Genomic DNA, 26,165 nt, shown 5'->3' with positions numbered 1-26,165 from the left:
ATGCTATCCTATGTTGTTCCCTTGCTACAAAAAAGTTGCTAGAGGAACTAATAGAAAGAGCAAGAGAGAGAGTGAAAGAAAGACAATGCAAATACTGCTGTTTCTTTACTCGTACCCACTCTCCCATTTTATCTTTAAACATGCTTGGACCATTCTGATTGTTGGTATGTACATGTCAGCTGGGAAATCAGGACAAATGAAGCGATGGATTAGCAGTTTCCTCTTGCCTTTTTAAACTATGGGTATTTCTATACCATGAGGCAAAATGAAGTTTTTAGACAGGAAAGGCTTTTCTTTTCTCACTTTTTAAAGATGACACAGTGGCAATCCAGTGATTAAAGCTCATTGTCTGAATGATAAAGCTTCTGGTCCACTGTGTCCTGTCATTGTCACAGCTCCTTCTGATTCAATTAGGGACAGCACACTGGGGGATTTCTGCCTGGTTTCCATAGACCTAAGACTTTTATTTTTATCACATACTAACTTGGTTTAAACAAAGCTTTGAAGCTTCCCAGGGCTAATCTTTAATGAAAATGGAGAGGCAAATAAAAAAGGCTGAAATAAATTCCAATGAAAGCAGCAAAAGTGCTAATTCAGGGAGGATGGAAGGAGATAAAATTGCAAATGGAGTTTAAAAGAAGCAAGGATAGATTCAGTTAAAAGAAATATTCAAAATTTTACAGTGATGAGACTAGTTAAAACAGTTTAGTTTTCCATTTTATTAATTTTCTCCATTGCCTGAAGTATCATTTTAAAAACCAGAAGATTAAAGATACTAACAAGAAATCATCATTAAATCACATGGTTAGCAGGGATTGAGCAATGCTACTAAAACTGAGAATATATAAGCCATTATATCTAAGCCCTTCTTTTTCCTTATTCTTCATATTTTCTAGAAATATCTTTTCACTGAAAAAAAAATTCCACATTGATCTCAATCGAAAAGAGAGTGTTTCTAGAAACCCTATGAAATCTGATCAATCTAGTTAGGGTTATGAAAAGAAATACAGACACGTAGATTAGTTTTGAGAGAATAGTGAAGAATGATGCATTTGGTCTTTAAAATCCAGGAGTTCAGCTACTGACAAATTATAACCAGGTGAAGATTAACTGAGGATGGACAACATTGTGTTCCACATAGCTCAACTCAAGCTCTTTAAATGAAGAAAAGGAGCAGCATACACTAGAACAAAAATATAAAAATTTGACATTGTTTGAATTGGTTAAATACAAAAGTCACTGGTTTTTCCTAATAACTGCGTTTTGTGTTCCCCAAAATTACAGCATATAGGTGATTTTTCTTACAAACCTATACTTTTCTCTGTCTTCCTCTTCCTGGGTAGCAAATATCTTCCACTGGAAATGGGCAATGATGTTACTGCGGTTGTGAATTGTTATTGTTCGCTGATTGGCCAGAGATATGTAGGTTTTCTCAATGATCAAGGAATTCTTGTCCAGCCTTATATTCATGTCTATGGCAGCTCCATATAGAGATACAAACACTTTTTCACCTAGAAATTGACAAAGTATAAACATACTTTGAGATTTATTCTAGAATAATGCTACATTTTTTAAAAAAGCACATAGCCAAACATAACCAGGCATGCAAAGAAACAAAAATCCATATGTTAAAACCAGCAGATGCAAGAAAAACAGAAACAGATCCACAAAGAATCAGATACTAGAATCATCGTATATAGACTATGAACCAACTAGGTTTACCAATTTAAAGAAACAAAGGATGAGTTTGAAGCTATATCCAAGGAGTAGGAAACCAAAAAAAGATCTAGAAAATCTGAAAAAGAGCCACATTCTAGTCTCTTATAGAAATAAAATAAAATCACCTAAATTTTAAAAACTCTAAGAATATACTTAATAAGGGAATTTTATTAATTTTATGAAAAAATTAGTGAAATGGAAGATGGTTCAGAAAATACAAAAGGCAATATGAAGAAATAAAAATATACGGAAAATGCACAATGAATGGGTAAAAGACTAGGCAGATGTAGTGAGAAGGTATATATGTTTAATTAGAAACTCAGAAGGAGAGGAAAAAGATAATGAAGCAGAGACAATATTTCAGGAGAGGGTGGTTAAGAGTTTCCTAGGCTTGATTAAAGGCATCAGTTCACAATTCAAAAAGCCCAATGAATGTCAAATAGGATAAATTAAAAGAAATTCATACATAACATGTTACAGTGAAAATCAAAGACAGAGAAAATCCTAAAAGCAGCCAGAGGAAAAAAGATAGATTATCTTCAAAGGACCTATGGTAAGAATTACAACTAACTTTTCATCTGAAACAATAGAAACTAAAAATCAATGGAATGGCTTCTTCAATATGATGAAGGGGAAAACAATGCAAACCAAGAATTCTACGTTTTTTCAGCTTCTTTTGTTTTGTCTAAAAATGTTTTTGTTTTGTCTTCACTTTTAAAGGATATTTTCAATGGGTAAAGGATTCTACGTTAGCATTTTTTCTTTCATCACTTGAATAATGCCATTTTACTGTCTTCTGGCTTCCATAATTTCAGCTGAAAAGTTTGCTATCGGTATTATTAGTGTGCCTTTTAAGGTAACGTGTCTTTTTTCTCCGACTTCTTTTATGATATTCCCTTTGCTTTGGTTTTCAGCAATATTTGTACTACCAAGCATTTGCTGAGTTTTGTGAACCTTTGATTAATGTCATTCACCATTTTTGGAAAATTCTCAGCCATTATCTCTTAAAATACTTTTTTTATCCCATTCTTTCCTCTATTTCTATGATGCCAGTTACACGTATGTTGACCTTTTGACTGTGTCCCATATGGCTTTTGCTTTCTGTTCTGTTCTGGGGTTTTTTTTTTTTTTTGGTCCATTTTTCTTTGTTTCTCTCTGTGCTTCAGTTTGGATATTTTCTACTGACCTGCCTTCAGGTTCACTAATCCTCTTTTCTGCTGTGTCCATTCTACTATTAAACTAACACTATTAGTTCTTAATTTCCAATGTTTTATTTTCAGTATAATATTGTTATTAAAACCTACAAAGATAAAACAAATAGGCCAATATATAGGCTGATTACACTTCTGAATATCAATGTAAAATCCTAAATAAAAAATTAGCAATCATGATTCATCAGCACATTAAAAGAATGATACTTCACAACCAAGTGGAGTTTATTTCAGGAATGAAAGATGGCTCACTGTTAGAAAATCCATTAATATAGAACAGATCTAAGGAGAAAAATTATATGATCTTCTCCATTGATGTTGAAAAAGAATTTGACAAAATTCAAAACACATTTTTTGTTAAAAAACTCAATAAAATGAGACCTGATAGAATTAAAACATAGTATCAAGTCTCAGTAATTAAAATAGCACAAAGAGAACGATGGAATAGAATAAAAAGTCAAAACAGACCCAGATACTTGTTGGAATTTATTAGACTATAAAGGCAGCATCTCAAATCATTGGTAACAATGAACTTTGTAAAAAAAAAAAAAAAAAGTGCTATTGGGACAACTTGGTAACCATACGGAAAATCCTCACATCTAACATCAGAATAAATACCAAATAAGTCAAATATTTAAATGTTGAATATGCAACCATAAAAATAGAACAATACACAGGAAAACTTCTTCATAACTTTAGAGGGGAAAGTTTTCTAACTGTGACTTAAAATCCAGATTCCTCTAAAAAAGATTAACAAATTAGATTACAAAAAATGAAAAAAAGAAATTCTGCATGGCACAAAAATTCATAAGCAAAAACAAAAGAAAAGCTAGGTAAAATATTTGCAACTTATATCTCAGACAAATAGATTAAATCCCCAAATATATAATTGTCTCTTAGAAATCAGTAAGACAATCCAATAGAAGAATGGGTTAGAGTTGCAAAAAAAGAAATATGAAAAAGACGATGTTCAACTTCACTCACAATAAAAGAAATATAACTAAAGATGTATTTATATACCATTTTCCCCCATCAAATTGCAAAACCAAACAAAAGTTTGAGAACATAAGTTGTTGTCAAGACTGTGGGGAGAAGGCACTCTCATACATTGCTATGTGAATGCAAAATGGCACCATTCTTCCCCACTCCATGGAGTGAATTTGCTGACACAGATCAAAATATCTATCAAAATTACAAAACTATTTTCCTCTGGCCCACTTCTAGAAATTTATCCCATATACGAGTCAGAACAAGATCAAGATTATTCATTACAGCATTGTTCTTAATAACAATAGAGTGGAAACAGCCAAAGTACCCATCAAGAGAAGGCTGGTTAAATAATCCGTGCTACACCTAAAAGTGGAATACTGTGCAAGTATAAGAAAGTACACAGTGATATCAAAAGATCTCTAGGATATATGATTAAGTAGAAAGGGTAAGGTTTAGAACAACTCACATAGTATGTTATTTTTGTGTAAGGGGGGAAATAAGAATATGCATTCACGTTTTCATCTATTTGCCTAAAAATACTGCAAGGATATACAAGAAACCAATAAAATGGGAGCAGGGAGGGGTGAATGAGGTAGGGTGGAAATAACACCCTTCAATACATACTTCTATAATATTGCTTTAATTTTTGAACATATGAATACACTACTCTTCCAAAACTTTACTGTAAAAAAGGACTATAGGGCCTCCAGGAAACATGCAAAGCTGCTAGATAGCACTAATAATGAAAGAAATAGAAAATAAAACAGACTACCATTTCATAACCATCAGATAAACAAAAATCAAACAGTTTGACAATGCTGTTTTGGCAGTATATTGGCAAGGATGTGGACAAAACAAGAATTTCCATATACTGCTGATGGAAATACAAACTGGTACAACCACTTGACTAACCAATTTAGTACCCAGTGAAGCTCAAGATACATTTGCCCTGTAACTCAGCAATTGCTGAGTTGGTCCTTAAGGACAAACTTCCAGATGTTTGTCCTTAAGGACAATCTCACACAGCTGCACAAGACATACAATGATACTCATTGCAGCATTGTCTGTAATAGCAAAACTCTAGGAGCGTCCTAATATTCAATAGGAGAATAGACAAATTATGGTATTTTCACAGGCTAGAGTGTGTTGCATTAGTTAAAATGAATCAGAGCTATATGTATCTATGTGTTTAAGTCTTTAAAACATAATGTTGAATGAACAGTCAAGTTGGGAAATGGTATATACAGTATGATACCATTTATGTGAAGTTTAAAACTACTTGAGAAAATAGTATATACTATTTATGGATAAGTAAATATGTAGGAATGGCATAAAAATGCACCCAATACAGCTCCTCTGAGGACTAAGATATAGGAATTAGATCAGGAAAGAGTAACGAGGTGACTTCAAATCTATAATCAGTTTAGTTATCCATAGAATAAAACATCTGAAAGAAATGTGTATAGTGAAATGTTGAGATGTGTTAAATATAATGGTTGTTGATTATATTATTTCTGTGCTTTTGTGGTTATTTGAAATATTTCATTGTTTAAAAACTAATCAAGGAAAAATTAAATCCAAGGGCATATTGATTTCACATGAATCTAGGGGTCAGAGAGGCTAACGTCATCAATTTGAGTTGCTCACTGAAAAACCGTTCCTTCCCAGAAATATAGCAAGAGCCATTGTATTCTTTTTGAGAACCATCTAATATTGATTTTTCTCACCACTGTCTTCTAAAACTCATCAGATCCCCAAAGTGAAGGAAGCAATAATTCTTGTCTTGTCTCCACAGCTGTTGAAGTACTTTTCACACTCACTTTCATGAAGACAATCTTGACAAGGGCCCCCAACCCCTAGCTACTTAGACGACTGGCAGGGTGGAAGGGGTGTTGAGCCTGTGAGATGGTAAGGCTGCTGGGCCTCAGCATTAGTGTGTTTTTGTGACCTTGGAGTGCTCGTTCCCACTCCGGTTTCTTTTTGGTTTCTGGGGTTGAATGCTGCAATCACTGTAGATGAGTTAGCCATCGTCATTTATTATGTCCTCGTAAAGATATATTTTGTGGAAAGTCTCATTACCTCTTGCCAGTTTTGCTACTATCAATCAAGCAAAAACAAATATGAACAAAACTAATTTTACCCAAAAAAATGTGAAGCTAGCTATATACCAAATACATTTCATACTGTGGTTTCAGTACTTTCTGACAACAGAGGACCGTAAATAAAATATATGAGTAGAGCCATAGATTCTCTAGGGAACTAACAGTTGATGGGAAGACTGTTTCTCATGTCTTGGTCACAGCAGGGTCAAATTCACCACTCAAGCGAATTGCTGAATCCAACTTCTTCGGAAGTGTTCTTTCTTTGAAAGGTTCAGGAAACAAATTACAGGGTTTGACTGAGCTCACCCAGCACATCAGTGGCAATGCCAAAATCAGTTCTTAATCTGCACAGAGGGAAGTGTAGGACTGTAGAAAGTGTGCAGGCCTCAGAGGGTGCCAAAGACCTGGGTTCGAGTTCCAGCTTTACATAGGTGTACAGTCGTTTAACATCTCTGGGCCTCAGTTTACTCATCTCTAAAATGAGGGGAGTTAAAGAGATGTCCTCTAATGTCCCTTTAAATACTAACACCTAGTAACTTGAGTCTTCCCTTGCTATGTAATTTACGGAACCTTCATTCCACCTCCCTAAACAATCCCTGACCATCAGTAGGCCCTAGCCTCTGCTATTCTCTATCCTAAACTATGGATTCAGAAATGAAGAAAAGAAAACTAGGCCAAGGATTGTTTCCACTGCCTCTAAAGCCATGTTAAAACATTTGCTTCTTTTACTATAACTATATTTTGCCAGATTTTCGAATTATAACGGCACACATTCATAATTAATTATAATAATCACATAATTGAAACAAAGTTTATGCAGGTGTCTGTATAGGTATATTCAGATCCATATTATTTAGTAGTTTCAACTGCAAGCTTTCATATCGCACAATTACTTGCTATGTTATATTTTGGTATTCCTTTATTGGTCTTTAGGAGAAAAAAAAGAGTTTCTTTATGGTTTATTAGACTAAAATACATAAGTAACTGTAAAACTTCCCTGTGCAGTACTAACATTACGATTGCTTGTATATTTAATAATACCTCATCACACCTTTGGGGAGCAGAGCCTGTTTGCCAACTTCTGACTCCTGAATTGAAATATCTCCTCTTCAATAAGAGACATAATACTTTAAAAAATGCTAAATAAGTGCATCAGCTCTATTGCCTGATTCTGCCAGCGGTGAATGTCACCTCTAAGTTGAAGCAATCTCACCAACAGGCATTGGAAAAAAACACTGCTGTGCTCCTACTTCTGGTGCTCATTCAAGTAACCAAAAGTTCAATTAGAATGTCTTTTTTTTTAAACCTTTTCTGAATACTATATCTCCTTGAACCCTTAGATTATATAAAGTTTCTCAATACCCAGCTGAAAAGTGCAGAACTTAAGCAATTAATCATTTGTTTGTCTCTTCATAGGCAAATAGTACTTTCACTTCTCAGTTTTATTGAAATGATAGAACTAGTTTACTCATCTGTTTTCTTTTGTTTTGTTGTTACCAATGCGGTCTTGAGTAACTGTATTCTTAACCTCTTCTGTAGAGATTAGTTTGTAAAAGGTATCAAGTTACTTCAGTTCTTTCTCAGTTTTAGACTACAATAAAAAAGATAGCTAAATCATTTCTGGGATAAAATCGATCGCTTAAACAAACTTGATTTCACTATGTAAGGGCATACACAGGAAGAAAGAAGGGGAGAGCTCTGGTTCAGGAAAATGTTAACGAGCAAAATATTAGATATTGATGAAATTTACACTGGACCTCCTTAATTGCTAGAGCACTGGTTCAAAACTCTGGTTGTCAAAAAAGCAAAATCTCAGGGCCAGCCCCATGGCCGAGTAGTTCAAGGTCCACACGCTCTGCTTCGGCGGCCTGGGTTCGCAGGTTCGGATCCCAGGTGCGGACCTACTCCACTCATCAGCCATGCTGTGGAGGCATCCCACATACAAAATAGAGGAAGATGGGCACAGATGTTAGCTCAGGGCTAATTTTCCTCAAGCAAAAAAAAAAAAAAAAAAAAAAAGAGGAAGATTGCCAATGGATGTTAGCTCAGGGTGAATCTTCCTCAACAAAACAAAACAAAACAAAAACAAGCAAAATCTCCTAGCTGCATTTAATTAAGAATATATCCAGTGGAGGACCAGCAACAAACAAACACAACCGTTAGAAAAGTGATTGAGTACTTCCTGCCAAGGAGTATCAGTGCTCCTCCTTCTGGAACATTGTTTGATGAAGGATGAAGAAAAACCCATGCTAAATTTCCCTCCTCAAATCAATTCACACTTCAAACAGCTGCAAAAAGTTCAACCATGCTTATTTGGTGAAATGAGAAGCCAATGACCACGGCTGTTTGGAAAAGCTCCATAATTAATTGTGTTTAGGCAGTCATTACTGTTTTTCACTAATGAAAGGTTATAGGTTCTGGTCATTGATAACCCACAATAAAGACGAAAACATATTCTTATTAGCAGTTCATTTCATATAAGAAAAAATGCTACAAGACAGTTTACCTCTGTCTGCAATCTTTAGAAAATGACTATTCGTGAACCAAAGTTGACACCAAAACCTCAGGGTGTAAAAACCAACTTTTCCAAACATGATTAAATTTTAACAGTAAAACAAATATTCACTTCCTTTAACACAGGACTATAAATGTAAGTACAGGTGTGAAACTAAATACTTCAAAGTAAAATCCAGATAGAGCACCACTGGGAAAATGCAGCTGCATTTCAAAGTCAACGGATTAAGAGAGAAAAATGCACATGTAGTAACATGAGAGAGGAGGGAGATGATCTACTATGCTGGAAAAAGCACTCCAAAGGAGTTGAGCATCTGAGTCAGGTTCTAATTGTGATTCTGACTAGTTATGTGACCTTGGGCAAGCCACTTAATCCCTTTTTTTTTTTTTAAGATTTTATTTATTTATTTTTTCCCCCAAAGCCCCAGTAGATAGTTGTATGTCATAGCTGCACATCCTTTTAGTTGCTGTATGTGGGACGCGGCCTCAGCATGGCCGGAGAAGTGGTGCACGCCCGGGATCTGAACCCGGGCCGCCAGCAGCGAAGCGCGAGCACTTAACCTCTAAGCCACAGGGCCGGCCCAAGCCACTTAATCTCTTAAGGCTTCAGTTTTTCGTTTCTAAAAATCTAAGGACTGGATTAGTTTATAACTGAAACCTTCTCTCAAGTTTTGCTTCTATTGATCTATGACCTCTCTAAGCCTGTTAGTCTCAAAACTCAAGCAAAGAAAATTTTTTGACATTATACTGCCAACATACATAGACTTGTTTATAAATTATACCCATGTACTAGAGTACTCATGTCAAATGCATTAAAAATACAACCCAAAATATTAAAAAGAATGAGATAAAGATAAAAAATATTTTAAAGATAATTTATTTGATATGTTTACCAACAATTAATTATTTTAGTGAGAGCAAAAAGATTGACTATGTTTCATTCTTTTTTAAACTCCTGGTTTAAAACCTTGTGATATAGTGATCCAAAAGTCACTATTTTAGGGGCTGACATAAACAAAAATGATACCTCACAAAGATACAGAGATCCAGATGGAAGAAAAATATAACTGACTGAGTTTATTAACACTCATATTTTTTTCACTTTCATCCACTATCAACACAAATAACACAAAGGCTTTTGTTGAAATTCAGCTAATAATTTCCCCATAACGATAACAATTACTTCACTGTCAAACAGAAGATTCAAACCAAAATATATCAGTATTTGCATTCAACATAAAAGAACCGAATAGTACAATTAAAAGACAAAGAGTCTCACACCGGAATTAAAAAACAACAACACCCTGGTGATGCTTCCAAATGTCACATTTTAAATATGACGACACAGAAAAGTTGAAAGGAAAAGGATGAACAGAGTATACTATGCACACACTAATCAAAAGAAAGCTGCTGTACTATGCAAATATCAGATCAAGTAGGCTTTAATGTCAGAAATCTTACTAAAAATTAAGAGATATCTCATAATGATAAGATGATTAATTCAACAGGAAGTTATAATAATCCTAAATGTATACACACCAAAGATCATAGCCTCAAAATATATAAATGAAAACCGATATCACCAAAAAAGATAAATACCAAATCCACAATCACAGTCATGGATTTTAATGACATCTTCCAATGACTAATAAAACAAGGAGACAAAAATTTAGTAGAGATATAGATTGAACAACATGATTATTAACAAGCCTGACCTAATTGATATTTATGGAACTTCTACCCTTTTCAAGTGCATAGGGTTCATTTGCCAAAGTGAACATATTCTGGCCATAATGTAAAGCTCAACTAATTTCAAGGACAGAACTCATATAGAATTTGTTTTCTGTCACTGGTGGAACTAAACTAGAAATCAATAGCAAAAAGAAAACTAGAAAATTTCCAAATGTTTGAATATTAAGCAACACACTGCTAAATAGCTAATGGGTCAAAGAAGAAACAAAGATGGAAATTCTAAAATATTTTCAGTTAAGTGTTAATGAAAATGAAACATATAAAAACATATGGGCTGAAGATAAAGTTAGGTCTAGAGAAAAATTTATTTACTTAAATGTGTAATTAGAAAAGCAGAAAAGTTGAAAAGTCAACGCTCTAAGAATCCCTCCTAAGATTTAGAAAAAGTACAACAAATTAAACCTAAAGAAAGTTGAAGGAATAAAGTAATAAAGAGCATAAATCAATGAAATTGAAAAGAAATGAACAATAGAGAAAACCATTATAAAAGTTGATTCTCTGAATAAACTAATAAAATTGATAAAGCCCTAACAATACAGATCAAGAAATAAAAAAGGGGAAAAGACACAAATTACCAATATCAGTAATGAAAGAGGAGATATCACTACAGATCCTACACACTTTACAAATATTTATGGTTATATGAACAATTTTATGCCACCAAATTTAAATTTTTAGATTAAATGGAAAAATTCCTTTAAAAAGTTTACCAAAAATTACACAAGAAAAAATAGAAACATTTTAGTAGATCTACATCTACTAAATAAACTGAATAATGGAAAACCTCAAAAAAAAATGCTCGAGGCCCAGATAGCTTGAACAATGAATTTTTCAATTACTTAAAGAAGAAATAACATGAGTAATAATAAAAAAAAACTTTTCCAGAAAATAAAAAAGGAGAATAATTCCCAATTTGTTTTAAGAAACCAATTTGTTTTTTCAGACCAAACACAAGGGCATTACATGAAAAGAAAATTACAAGCCAATCTTTCTCATGAATTTAGATGCCAAACTCTCAAACAAAATATTAGCAAATCTAACCCAGTGATTTATTAAAACAAAAATATTTAAGACTTAGGTTTAGGCCAGAATATAGCAAGGATTTAGCATTGGAAAATTAATTAGTGCATTAAAGGAATAAAGTTGAAATAATATATAATCCTTTCAAAAATGCAGAAGTAATTGATGAAATTCAATACCCATCCAAGATTAAGTCTTAGAAACCTACAGAAAGAAGGGAATTTTCTTAATCTGAAAATCTACTAGATTTTCAGAGAAAATCCACTAAGACATCATACTAAATGATGAAACACTGAGCACCTCCCCTCTGAGACTGAGAACAAGAGAAGGATGTTCTATTATCATTCTATTGAATTTGTATTAAAGGCCTAGACTATGTAAGAAAGAACAAGAAATAAAAGGCATAAGGGTCGAAAAAGTCGCATACAACAATACGTTAAAAAGATTATACACCATGATCAAGTGGGATTTATTCCAGGTATGCAGGGATGGTTTAACATTCGCAAATCAATCAATGTGATACACCACGTTAATAAAATGAAGAATAAAAATCACATGATCATCTCAATAGATGCAGAGAAAGCATTTGACAAGATACAACATCCATTTATGATAAAAACTCTGAATAAAATGGGGATAGAAGGAAAGTACCTCAACATAATAAAGACCATATATGACAAACCCACAGCTAATATCATCCTCAATGGTGAAAAACTGAAAGCTATCCCTCTAAGAACAGGAACCAGACAAGGATGCCCACTGTCACCACTCCTATTTAACATAGTACTGGAAGTCCTAGCCAGAGCAATCAGGCAAGAGAAAGAAATAAAAGGGATCCAAATTGGAAAGGGAGAAGTAAAACTGTCACTATTTGCAGATGACATGATTTTATATATAGAAAACCCTAAAGAATCCACCAGAAAACTTTTAGAAGTAATAAACGAATACGGTCAAGTTGCAGGATACAAAATCAACATACAAAAATCAGTTGCATTTCTATACAATAACAACGAAGTAGCAGAAAGAGAAATTAAAAATACCATCCCATTTACAATTGCATCAAAAAGAATAAAATACCTAGGAATAAACTTAACCAAAGAGGTGAAAGATCTGTACACAGAAAACTATAAAACATTTCTGAAAGAAATTGAAGAAGACACAAAGAAATGGAAAGATATTCCGTGCTCTTGGATTGGAAGAATTAACATAGTTAAGATGTCCATACTTCCTAAAGCAATCTATAGATTCAATGCAATCCCTATCAAAGTTCCAACAACATTTTTCACAGAAATAGAACAAAGAATCCTAAAATTTATATGGAACAACAAAAGACCCCGAATAGCTAAAGGAATCCTGAGAAAAAAGAACAAAGCTGGAGGTATCACACTCCCTGATTTCAAAATATACTACAAAGCTATAGTAACCAAAACAGCATGGTACTGGCACAAAAACAGACACACAGATCAATGGAATAGAATCGAAAGCCCAGAAATAAACCCACACATCTATGGACAGCTAATCTTTGACAAAGGAGCCAAGAGCATACAATGGAGAAAAGAAAGTCTCTTCAACAAATGGTGTTGAGAAAACTGGACAGCCACATGCAAAAAATGAAAGTAGACCCTTACCTTACACCATACACCAAAATTAACTCCAAATGGATTAAAGACTTGAATGTAAGACCTGAAACTATGAAACTTCTAGAAGAAAACATAGGCAGTAGGCTCTTCGACATCGGTCTTAGCAACATACTTTCAAGCACCATGTCTGACCGGGCAAGAGAAACAATAGAAAAAAATAAACAAATGGGACTACATCAAACTAAAAATCTTCTGCACAGCAAAGGAAACCATCAACAAAATGAAAAGACAACCTAACAATTGGGAGAAGATATTTGCAAACCATACATCTAATAAGGGCTTAATCTCCAAAATATACAAAGAACTGATGCATCTCAACAACAAAAAAACTAACAACCCAATTAAAAAATGGGCAAAAGACTGAACAGACATTTCTCCAAAGAAGATATACAGATGGCCAACAAGCACATGAAAAGATGTTCAAAATCACTAACTATCAGGGAAATGCAAATCAAAACTACAATGGGATATCACCTCACACCCGTCAGAATGGCTATAATTAACAAGACAGGAAACAACAAGTGTTGGAGAGGATGTGGAGAGAAGGGAACTCTCATACACTGCTGGTGGGAGTGCAAACTGGTGCAGCCACTATGGAAAACAGTATGGAGATTCCTCAAAAAATCAAGGATAGAACTACCATATGATCCAGCTATTCCACTGTTGGGTATTTATCCAAAGAACTTGAAAACACCAATTTGTAAAGGTACATGCACCCCTGTGTTCATTGCAGTGTTATTCACAATAGCCAAGACTTGGAAGCAACCTAAGTGCCCATCAAGGGACGAATGGATAAAGAAGATGTGGTATATATACGCAATGGAATACTACTCAGCCATAAGAAACGAAGAAATCCAGCCATTTGTGACAACATGGGTGGACATTTCAGGTATTATGCAAAGCAAAATATGTCAGAGGGAGAAGGTCAAATACCGTATGATTTCCCTCATTAAGTAGTAGATAATAACAACAATAAACAAACACATAGGGACAGAGATTGGATTGGTGGTTACCAGAGGGGAAGGGGGGAGGGGGGAGGGCGAAAGGAATAATTCGGCACATATGTGTGGTGATGGGTTGTAATTAGTATTTGGGTGGTGAACATGATGTAATCTATGCAGAAATAGACGTATAATGATGTACCCCTGAAATTTATACAATGTTATAAACCAATGTTACTGCAATAAATAAAAATTTTAAAAAAAAGGGTCAAAAAAGAGTAAAACTATCACTATTTGCAGATGATTGATTGTGATTATACAAAATCCAAAATCATCTACAGATAAATCATGAGTTAATAAGTTACTTTATCAAAGTCTGTAGATAAAAGATCAACATACAAAATTCACTGTATTTTGATACACCCATAAAAATTTAGAAAATAAATGGTACTTCATCAAAATTAAATTTTTTTGCTAATGACACTGTTAAGAAAATTAAAAAGATAATCCACTGACTGAGAAAATATTCACAATAATCATTTCTGAAAGACTTGTGCCAAAAATATAAAAACTACAAACCAATAACAAAATGATAAATAGTAAAGAATGGACATAAAATTTGAAAACACACTTGAGAATAGAAGACATAAAAATAGGCAGAAGCACATGAAAAGTTATTCAACATTATTAGTCATTAGGGTAATGCAAATTTAAACCAGAGTAGATACTTCTTCATATCCAATAGAACGACTGAAATTAAAAGACTGACATGACCAAGAGTTGATGAGGATTTGGAGTAACTGGAACCCTCATACATTGCTGGTGGGAATGTAAAATGTTTCAACCACTTTAGAAAACTATTTGGAAGTTTCTTATAAAGTTTAAGTGTATAACTACTCTATGATCCAGCAATTCCACTCTGAAATACTTATCCAAGAGAAATAAAAATGTATGTACACACACACTCTAGATTTGTACAACAATGGCTATTAAAGCTTTATACATAATAGTGCAAAACTTCAAACAATCCAAAGTTATATTAATGAGAGAATGAATAAATTATGTATAATCATACAGTGGAATACTGCCCAGGAGTAAAAAGAAAATTACAGCCATTTGTCACTTAATGACAGGGATGCATTCTGAGAAATAGGTTGTTAGGCAATTTCCTTGTTGTGCAAACATCATAGAGTGTACTTAACACAAACCTGGATGGTATAGCCTACTATGCACCTAGGCTATAAGGTTCTAATCTTATGGGACCACTATTGGATATGCAGTCCGTTGTTGACTGAAATGTTGTTATGTGGTGCGTGACTGTACCAATACACACAACAATATGAATAAATCTCAAAAATATGATGTTGAATGAAAGAAACCAGATACAAAAGAGTATATACTGTTTGAGTACCTTTATTTGAAGTCCAAGAACAAGCAAACTAATATAGGGTGATAGAAATCAGAACCTCTGGGATAGGGAATGCAGGGATTGACTGGAAAGGGGCATGAGGGAACTTTCTGAGGTGCTGGATGTTCTATATCTTGAATGGGGTGGTAGTTACACAGGTATTTACACTTGTCAAAACTCATCAAACCGTACATTTAAGATCTGTGCATCTTACTGTATCTGTGCATCTTACTGTATCTAAATCATACTTCAATTTAAAAAATGTAATAAAAAAATCACATGATCATCAAAGACCAATGAATATATAGGAATAAATCTAACCAAAATGTTCAAGACTTATATCCAGAAAACTACTGCTGAAAGAAATTAAAGTAAATCTAAATACATGGAGGGATAAACCGTGTTTATAACATGATATATAGAAAGGATTATATAGTGGGACAGGATGAGCTACTCTATAGATAATGCTGAACAATGTGAAAAAAAGACATAAATTAGAGTCAGTTTTAAGCATCAAATTAAACTGGAGAATTAAATAGCCAAAATACTCAATAAAATATTTTTTAAACTACTTTAAAATGCATCACTAACCTGATAGGAAAATAAGGACATCGAAGTGCAGTGAAGAACGCTGGGAAATAATCCAGTGCAAAGCTGTCTTTTGCTATAAGGGATTTGTTAACGTGTGAACTTCTGCTTTAACTACTGCATTGTGTGCCTGGGACAGGACATCAAGTCCAGGGCCTGCCCAAAGCAGGGATGCTAAACCCAACAATTACAAAACACAAAGGGGCAGAAGATGTGATGGAGATCAGGACACACAACCCCAAAATCTGCCTCCTTGGAATATTGAATATTTCAAGCTGAAGGGATATGAGAAATGGCAGGTGCAAGAAGGATTTTTTGAACTTCCCCTCAAGCAGCTTATAAGACCACCCGTGAGAGGTGCCTTCCTATACCCGGAGGAAAGGAGCATCTTTATCTCCAAAGACAGAGGGATGCCGAGAGGAATCTGAACAAGCAGGCCTTGCTGTTTCCCCCGGTTTACTACACTTAGCTCCTACTCTCTTTTGTCCTATCACATTTTTCCCTGACTCTCACTCTTCATCAAACTTAGCATGAAAGTGCTCAGGTTAAACCACTTCTTCAGGTCTTTATTGCCTTATAAAGCCTTCCGTGTCACATAAAATTTATATTAAATAAATTTGTATGTTTTTCTCCTGTTTATCTGTCTTCTGTTACAGGGGCCCTAGTTACAAACCTAGAAGAATAGAGTAAAAAGATATTTTTCCTCCCCTACAGTTACCATGGTTGAAAACCATCAGAAATAATAAACAGGAAGCTAACTAAATAAGTAGACTTAATACATTTGAATTATCAGGTACAGAATATAAATAACTATGCTTCATATATTTAAGAAATTAAAGGGAAACTTGAAAAATAAAAAAGTAAAGAGCAGGCCGGCCCCATGGCTTAGCGGTTAAGTGCGCACGCTCCGCTGCTGGCGGCCCGGGTTCGGATCCCGGGCATGCACCGACACACCACTTCTCTGGCCATGCTGAGGCCACGTCCCACGTACAGCAACTACGAGGATGTGCAGCTATGACATACAACTATCTACTGGGGCTTTGGGGGAAAAAATAAATAAATAAAATCTTAAAAAAAAAAAGCAGAGAGCAATCAGATTTGATGAGAACCAAATAAAACTTTCAGAAATGAAAATAATTACACTAATTGAAAAAGCAAAACTCAGCAGATGAGATTTCACTGAAAAGGAAATTATCAAATGGATAAGAAAGCGTCCAGAGAAATCTGCAGAGACATAAAATGGAAGAAATGGAAAACATAGAATAGAGGTTAAATAGAATAAATAATACAGTAATAATAGATTAAGTAATTGAATAATAGAGTAACTAATTAGAGTTCTAGAATAAGGTAATAGAATGGAGAAGAGCCAATAATCCATATGGGGGGAAAAAAAAGAAACATGGTCCCTAGCTCACATATACACAAAAACGAAATCAAAGATAAATCAGTAACCTAAACATAGACACTAAAACTATTACCCTTCTAAAAGTAAACACAGGCAAATATGTTCACGATCTTGGAGAAAGCAAATATTTCTTAGCAAGAAGGCAAAAAGCATTAATCTTAAAAGAAAAAAATGGATAATGTGGATTTCATCAAAATTAAAAATTGCTGCTCATCGAGAAATATCATTAAGGAAATGAAAAGGCAAGCTACAAACTGGGAGAAATACATATATCTGACAAATGACTAGTATTCAGAATATCAAGTTATAAAATACTCTTACAAATTAATAATAAAAGGAAAAACAACTCAATAAAAAATGAGCAGAAGACTTGAAAAAACACTTCATTAAAAAAGATATATGAATGGCCAGTAAGCACATGAAAAGGTGCTTAACACTTTTACTCTTTAGAGAAATGAAAATTAAAACCACTAGAAGACATCACTTTACACCACCAGTATGTCTAAAATCAACAACACAACACTATACGTTGGCGAGGATGGGAAGCATCTCTCACGCTTTGTTGGTGGGAATGTAAAACGGCACAACTATTTTGGAAAATCAGCATCCTTGATGTGTCATGATCTGTGCTTTTAAGCTATTGCAATTTGGTTACATGAGCCAAAACTTCCCCCTTTTGCTTAAGCTACTTCAGGTTAGGTTTCTCTTGCTAGCAGCCAGTGAATTATGGCCAATGTGAAAAGATAAGAAAGATAGTTTGTGCCACTGGTTATGTGTTGTCGTTATGCTGGGCAGTGTGGAGCCAGGACCACTTAACAACCCCGGAGACTTGCCAAAGGTACATGCAGTCTGCATCACTATAAACTAAATATTTACAAAAGCAATGTGTAATTTTCATGATTATGCAGGTGTGGCCTTCAAGAAAATGCGAGTGGCAATAGACACAGTCCTATATTTAAGTAAGATGTTAAGACATTTGCACATTCTAAGGATTAAAGTAGCTGGATCTTATATAGATTAGTGGGCACACACAAGAACATTCTGAATGGGGGTTTACATTTTCAAAATGTTAGACAAATGCAGCAATGAATCAAATGGAAAACCCATGAGGTATTACATTACCTTTAAGTTTCATTTACATATAAATAACCTCAACCTACCAGTGTGACTTCTGGGTATAGATTCCTTCCTGAGCCCTCAGGCTTTCAAGCATTGGAGAAACCAGTTAAGTGGAATTTATTTATCTGGCTCAACATTATTTCTGTTGAAATAATGCTTCAGTTCTTTACCCCGTGGATCTTAGCTTATTCTAATGCTACCAGAATAACCATTTCTTATTTTCCTTCATCATATTTCCCATATGACCTTTCTTAACATGTAGAACTTTTAACAAAGAATAATGCTTACCTGTGTCATAATACACGATAAGTCTTTTGCTGTGATTGCCCACAGTCTGTGGCTCAAACTCTACTTCTAGTTGCATGGACTCACCCACATTAAGAGTTCCAACAGATGGCTCTATAGAGAAAGGCCTACAACACACATGGAGACACACCATTGTTACCACACAAAATTGGGGTTTACTTGCCTGATGTACATAAACAAACCAATTAATTACGGCATCAGCCTTTGGGAAAAGAGATCAGCTTTATTCTGTGAAGTTGATCTGCAGGGAGAACAGGGGGCATGGGCCCTCAGATCTGTCTTCCCGATTCAGGATTTGGGGCAAAATTTAAGAGGTTAGGGAGAACAGTCTGGCATGCAGAAACACTGGTGGAACAGGTTTTGATTGGCGGGCTTCAAGCATTTATGGTAAGGTTTTAAACATTTATGACAGGGTTCTAAACATTTATGATGAAGCAGGGAAGGAATTTTAACACAGGATCTCCCCGGATGAGGGACCGCTTGCTTCTGATAAGAGTCTGACTTTCAAGTTCAGGTCGTGTCCCGGTCTTTGGGTTGCAAAGGAAGAAGGATCATTGGTTTTGCCGTCATTTCAGGTCAAGATTTCTTCTTTTGCACATGCCTTGGCTATGTGACACTGCAGATTTTCTGAAAGGCAATTCTTAATCACTCTGTTGATAAGAGATAGGGTCAACTGAACTGGTCCTGGAGGGCTCATGGTTACAATTCTAACACTCATTGAGCGATTCCAGAAAAACAGACTTACAACATGTATGCAGATACGGTAATTTGCAAGAGAACAGTACCTTCGAAGAGATAAAAATCAAGTTTTATGAGAGTTCAGAAAAGAGAGGGCTTCATAATGGAAAAATATACCAGAGCCCTGAAAAGGAAAGTGATGACACAATCACATAAGGATAATTTGAGGGCAGTTTAACAAAGGGTCTATTTAAAAGGGGAGGAATCAAGAGAGACAGCCAGCCCAGGTGGTCTCACAAGAAAGACAGTAGGAGGAAAAGTGTCCTAACCTCACATCCTCTTGTCTGATTGCCTGCTGGGACTCCCATTGGCTGGACCCAACCAGAATCTAGAAGGCATAGGAGCCTGTTGACCTATGCCATACATACAGGTCAGCCTCCTGGGTGAGAGCAGGTTGGAGAAGGGTGGAGAATGCATTTGGAAAGGCAAACTGGGGAAAAATTCTGTGTCTTGAAAATAGAATTTGGGCATGTAGACATTGTGGTGAGGTAGGGTGGATTTTGGAACAGGAATAGTTTAAATAGTTTAAATAGTTTAGTTTAATTGTCCTGGAAGGGAGTAGCAAGAGAGAAGCTGGATCGGATTATGAAGTACCTTAAATAACTTCCCTCTAAATAGGAAACCCAGCCCATTTAATTATTTTCATGGTCCATTTCACTTCTTTAAATTGCTAGTTTTTCAAAGTAATATGTTGTACAATGTATCTGGCAGGCTAAGCAATTTCTGATTATTTATTTCTATCACAACTGTTTTTAGAGTCTTCACTCCTTAAATTTTCCATTAGGTAATGGACTTGATTTCAGAAAACCTATGAAGGTAGGTTTTCACCTATAGGTTTCACCTTCTTCTATGAAGGTTCAGAGCTTATGACATGGGTAGCACTGGTGGTACCTGAGATTATTACTGCAGAACCTCTAGTGCTTCCTACCGTGGGCAACTGTTCATTTTCTTCGTGCTCTCTATTTTGCTCTCCCTCTCCATGCACTTCTTTATTTTCTCATTCCTTTGTCTGTCCTTCTCCCATACCTATGGCACCAATCCTCCGATGAACCCCAGGATTGCCATAGAACACTGTGGAGGAGGAGTTACTAGCCACTGAGCCAGCTGAATGAATTCAAAACTCAACTCTGCCATGACCTTGGGCAAGTCATTGAATCTTCAGTCTCCTCACTGTAAAATGAGGGTAATGACAGCACCTACTTCACAGGGTTGTAGTGAGCACTGAAGGAGGTGACAAAGTACTTGGAGTAATGTCTGGCACACAGGAAGTGCTAAACAAATGTTTATGATTATTTGTGTTATTGTTATGTCCCTCATTTCCTAGATAGAATATGAGCTTGGGTGTTTAGATAAGTTCAAGTTTATATCATTCTCCTCTCAACCCTTCACACTGCTCTAGAGATATTGTAAAAAACACACACAGGTCATAACACATCCATCTTTTGTTCAAACACCCTCACTGGCCCTCATAATCTGTATAATAAAGTTCAAACTCTTAGGCATTTGAGGTCCCACACAATCTGCTCCCAACCAGTTTTCGCATTCTCATTAAACACATATGTCTGTCCAAATATCCTACACACCCGTCACATTCCAAGTCAGGCTGGGGGGGGATGGGATGGGAGGGCTTTAGTCTCTTTACCCACAACCTCCCCTAGCACTGTACCTCCTCTCCCTTCCAGCCAGACTGTGCCCCCACCTTGACTTTCCAGAATTGCTAGGGTTGCATAGAAATACTCACCATTTTCTACATGTCATACTCTCCCAAAGTCACCTACCACAGCCCAGACCTGAAGTCACCTCTTAAACAGAGTCTTCCCTGCTTCTCCCTCTTGTGAATAATGTCGCCTTCCTCTCAGAGGCTATAACTTTCTTTTTATGTCTTACTTCAGTGCACCTTGTACTATAGTTGGTTTTCATGCTTGCCTCTCTCAATAGTGAGATGAAAGGACAGGGAAAGCAAACACATTTCATGAGCATGGACTCTATGCTGGCTACCACACTGGGCACTTTATAAATGTCAATTCCTTTAGATGTCAAAAAAACCTGTGAAAGCAGATATCGTTGTTTGCATTTTAGACAAGAGAAAACAGATGCTCCAAACTAGATAATGGTGGAGCAGGGATGGAAGCCTGCCCTCAAGTTCAAGTTCTTCCTGCCCACCCCCCTGAAGGCGGAAGCCACCTGGTTAGATTCATCTTTGTGTCTCTCACCACCACTTTGAGGGAACACCACTTTGTGTTCTCTATGCACAGGAGCCTCTCAGAAGAGGTTCCTGAATTGAATTATAATCAACTTTTATAAGAAAATAAAAATATTTGTTTTTCATTAATTAATTATAAATTAATTTATAATTTCATTATAAATTGATATTTTATGAAATTTATTATTTAATTAACTATAAAAATATCTGTTTAATCATTAGTTAACCTTTATAACATCTTGGTGGAACAGAAAAGGAGCAGACTTTCAGGATCTCAAGAATCTCTACTTCATGGGAGATGAAAGTGAGTCTCACCATCTTAAAAGTTCCTTCCTTCCTTACGGCCTCAGAGAGAATGTGAAGAGTTGAGAACTGGGCCCAATTTCCTGACTTTGAGAACAATGTTGCAATATTTTCTTCTATCTTTGCTTCCCTAGTTCCTAATATTTTTCTTCCCACACTGTGCTTTCATTTTCTTTTCAAACATTCCTTGGTAGCAAAAGAACAGTTCTGAAATGAACTGGACAGTATAATATTGCAGAATCTAAGCTCATTTTCTATGGACAAAGTGACCCTTCACTAGGACCTCCAGAAATCCAAATTCCATACAGAGGCAACAGAAACTTTCCCGTTGTGCTAATTGTTGGGTTTATACTACATCGAACTTCTTCAGTAATTAGAAAATCATCTGGGACAGCCATTGCTACTTAGAGCTGCCTAAGCTTTCTCAATAAATCAGACATTAATTGGGTAGAGTGTGTTAAGTTCTGGTGCTTAAACATTGTCTATCATTTGATTTCGTACTTCATTTTACTAAAGGCAGGCAGGCTGAACAGGCTAGAAAATATCAAGTATCAGAAAATGCTCTTACAAAGAGGTAAAAGGTTGCAAGGCTGGCTCTGTCTACCAAAATGTTGGTTTTAATGTCACATTCTCATTGATGCCCAATAACGTGGTTAGGGAAGGAGCTCGGGTTTGTGAAAAATCATGAGCCACAAGAAAGATCTGGAGTTTTTGTCCAATCCACTGTGAACTGCTCTCAAGAACTAAAACTATCCCACCCAAATGGTGCAACATCTTAGCAGAAGACTACATATTGGTTCTATCATATTAAATATTGAACATAATGTTAGTATTTTTTCTTCAGATAAGCGGTCTTACTGATTCATAACATGGGGTTTTAGATTTTGAAATTGCTTCCTAATCTTTTCTATTTCATCTTCCAAAATTAATCCTACTTTAATAGTCCAAGGTATTCTGGTATCTACTAGAGATTTAGGTCAAATTTGTAATCAAGTTGAAGAGTAATTGTTTATGCTCTCCGTATACTTTATAGCACATTGCAGCTCCTTTTATTAGTGTAAAAAACTTTATGCCTCTTTTATAGTCCTTGGAGCATGTTTTTTTATTTTAAATTATTGTAGAGGTTTATAGTTGCAGCTTTGCCTCTGTGATATATTGTTGGTTAGGCATCCTAAAAACATTTATTGAGACATTTTTTCTAGACACTTTGCTAGATGTTGGGGGCATACAAATGAAGAGTTAGATACAATCCTTGCATCTGAGAAGCTCACATTCTAATGGGGGCAAGAGACACATACAGAAAGTTTTATTTTTCATAATTTATATGAACCTAACCATTCACAAACATAACCATTAATTAAATCATTAGTTCAATGAAAAGAATATGATTTTTTTTAAAACAATTTCCTGTGAGATATTGTTTCTAACTGTATACTGACTCTGAAAGTAGCCAAAGAGTAGACCCTGGGTTTTTGACTCCAAATTCTCAAGTTATATCCACTGCTCTACCATGTCTATTGACAATCATGTTAACTGAAATTGTAGTCTTCAACCCTGTCTGGGCAACACAATCACCTGTGCATTTTTAGAATGGATACTCGTCAGGGGATCTCCCCAGAGATTCTGATTCAATACGATGTGACCACAAATTCAACTGCATCCTTTCTCTTTGTAGCCATCAGGGTTCTCAGCTGCAAACTACAGAAACCAGCTCTGGCTAGCTTAAACAGAAAGGAGATTTATTGGAAGGATTTGAGGTAGCTCACAGAATTGACAACATGGTTGGAAAATATGCATTTTGTGGAAAGAACATAAAACTACTATTTTATGAAGAGTCTAAACAGGAAAACAAAAATATTTGCAGACAGGGAATTTAATTGAGAGACTTGGTTACACAGAAGATGGGAGAGATGAAAAGCCCACCGTAAGATGGGGAGACAGCTCAGGGATTAGTAACAGCAATAAGCCATTTCCACCACTGGGCTGGAGACAAAAGGAGGGGAAGAAGTGTTTTCAGATCCTGGGGACCTGGCAGAAGCTGGACGCATGGCAGGCCTGACAGGAGCTAGAACCATAGAGGACATGCAGCTACTTGCTGAGGACTCTGCTGGAGTCAGAGAGGGAGGAGGAGGAATGTCCTGGCTTCTGTCTACTCTCCAGTCTCCTTTTAGCGCCCCCCACTGGTCAAACCCACCTGGAATCCAGCTGACCCAGGAGGCTAGGAGGTCTACACAGCCCCACAGTGATAACACAGCTCCACAGTGAGCAGAGCGGGGGAAGGGCGAGAAATGGATCTGAGGGTGAACAAGCCCAGAACTGGCCTATGTTTGTTTTAAGCTGGGTTTTGCTATTACTGGCTGGGGGAACTTGGAGAAGTCATTTCCCTTCTCAGACCTTACTTCCTTCATCTGTAAAATGAGAAGGTTGGACTAGACTTTCCAATGTCTTTATGATTCCTGGCTAGTCCTTGAGTTGGCTCACTATTTTACCTTAGAAGTGTCTCTATATTAGGAAAGATGAGTCATATTTATAGTTAAATGGATAGAAAAGTTTTAGATCTTTTCCTGCAACTTCACACTATTAAATCTGTGAAGTGATTTTGTTTCACTTTACATGAATGTGATATGTAAGACACTGCCATTTATGTGTAGTTTTTAAGACTCAGCCAAACAGCCCAGGAATATGTGCTGCCTGCACTTGTTTTCCACCTTGGGTAGATTCGCTTTTTCATTGCAAAAATACCCACGCAACAGGAAGTTTTTAATGTGTAGTATGGCTGGTGGTTGCAGGAGGGCTTTTTTAAATTAAAAAAGATTGATTCTTTCTAAGTCATGGTGAAACAGTTGAACAACCTGCTTCCTTCCCCTTCAATCAAAATACATGAGTCTCACCACGAGATGACAAACGAAGGCTATGTAAGCACCTATGAACAATCTCAGGAGACATTGGTTTTCAAAAGAACTTTTCCTTTGCCTTGATGGTTGATTTATCTAAAGTGGTTCAGAGTCCTGCTGCCACCTAGGATGCAGAAAGCTGGAATAGTGTCTCTCCCACTCTAACAATGAAAAAAAAAACCAGAAAAACAACAAAATCACAACTTTTCTTGAACCCATCAGAGCTGAGGTTGCAGGGCAAAAGAGTGGCCTGAAATCTAAAAGTGGACAATCCCCCTGCCCCCAAGGGAGATGGGACCTGTGCAGACTGATTCACCTGTGGCAGTCTGCTCTACATCAGTGAGCATCAATGTTGCAACTGAAGATTGTCATAAGCAGTTCTACCCCGACTGCTATTCTAGCAAATTACTTGCACTGACAAGATTTAGCTATAATCAATCAAAAACAAGAGCAGAAGGAATGCATACCTATGAGTTTTGATGTGAAACACAGCATCTCTGTTGCCAATGTTTCGCACCAGCAGAATCTTCTGAGTGCTGTATTTGACAGGGCAGGTGGAAAAATTCAGTGTGTCAGGAAAATCCAGGATGGCTCGTGCACCTCTAGCTTTGATGGGTACAATAAACTTTTCTCTTTCAGTAACACAGGTCAACATATGGGCGTAATCCTACAAGAGAAGGGTACAATCATTATTTGTGGAAACATCAATGTGATCAACATAACTGTGCAAGAAATATGGCCATATGCCAGGCATCTTGCAAAACAACTTAATGCATTCTGTGAAACCTTCTCAAGACAATTATAGATGTACTTTCAGTGAAATACTCTTTTCTGAGAGAAAGAGAACAGTTCAAGTATTAACAAGCCAGTAGAGAAGCTTATGTTTCATGTGTTTCCCAGATATTAGGGAGATGGGATGGCGGACACTCAAGGCAAATTTTTCTTTAGATCAGAGGAGGTTCACACCAGTTCCCTAACATCCTCCTTCTAAATCCTACCTATTTATCCTTCAAGCCCATGTGTTAGATTGTTGGCTCCAATCAATGGTCCCTCTATGCCCACATTCTTTGCAATATGACTTTGTAGCTCCTCCACCATGAGTGGAGTCTATTTCTCCACCCCTTGCTTTGACCAATGGAATGTGGCAGAAGTTATGCTGTGCCAGTTCTAAGTTGAGGCCTCAAAGAGCTTTGGGCATTTCCAATCTTTCTCTTGGAACCCTGCCACTGCCATGTGAACAAGCCTGGTCTAGCCTACTGCAGAATGAGAGCCCAGATGTCCCACCCAGGGCCATGTCAGCCCAGCCTACAAC

The 26,165-nt window shown here is 36.2% G+C and overlaps 1 protein-coding gene across 1 annotated transcript in view; it reads right to left on the bottom strand.

Moving 5' to 3' along the window:
* HYDIN (HYDIN axonemal central pair apparatus protein) overlaps positions 1-26,165 on the bottom strand; it is a 336,144-nt gene that overhangs the window by 283,795 nt on the left and 26,184 nt on the right. The window contains 3 exon segments of the mRNA XM_058528225.1: positions 1,310-1,511; positions 18,698-18,822; positions 25,321-25,520. Coding sequence (XP_058384208.1) covers positions 1,310-1,511; positions 18,698-18,822; positions 25,321-25,520 — 527 coding nt within the window.

Source organism: Diceros bicornis, chromosome 32 (genome assembly GCF_020826845.1).
Source record: "Diceros bicornis minor isolate mBicDic1 chromosome 32, mDicBic1.mat.cur, whole genome shotgun sequence".
NCBI lineage: Eukaryota > Metazoa > Chordata > Mammalia > Perissodactyla > Rhinocerotidae > Diceros > Diceros bicornis.
The sequence above is the reverse complement of the archived record's forward strand: the minus strand, read 5'-3'. Positions and strand labels throughout refer to the sequence as shown.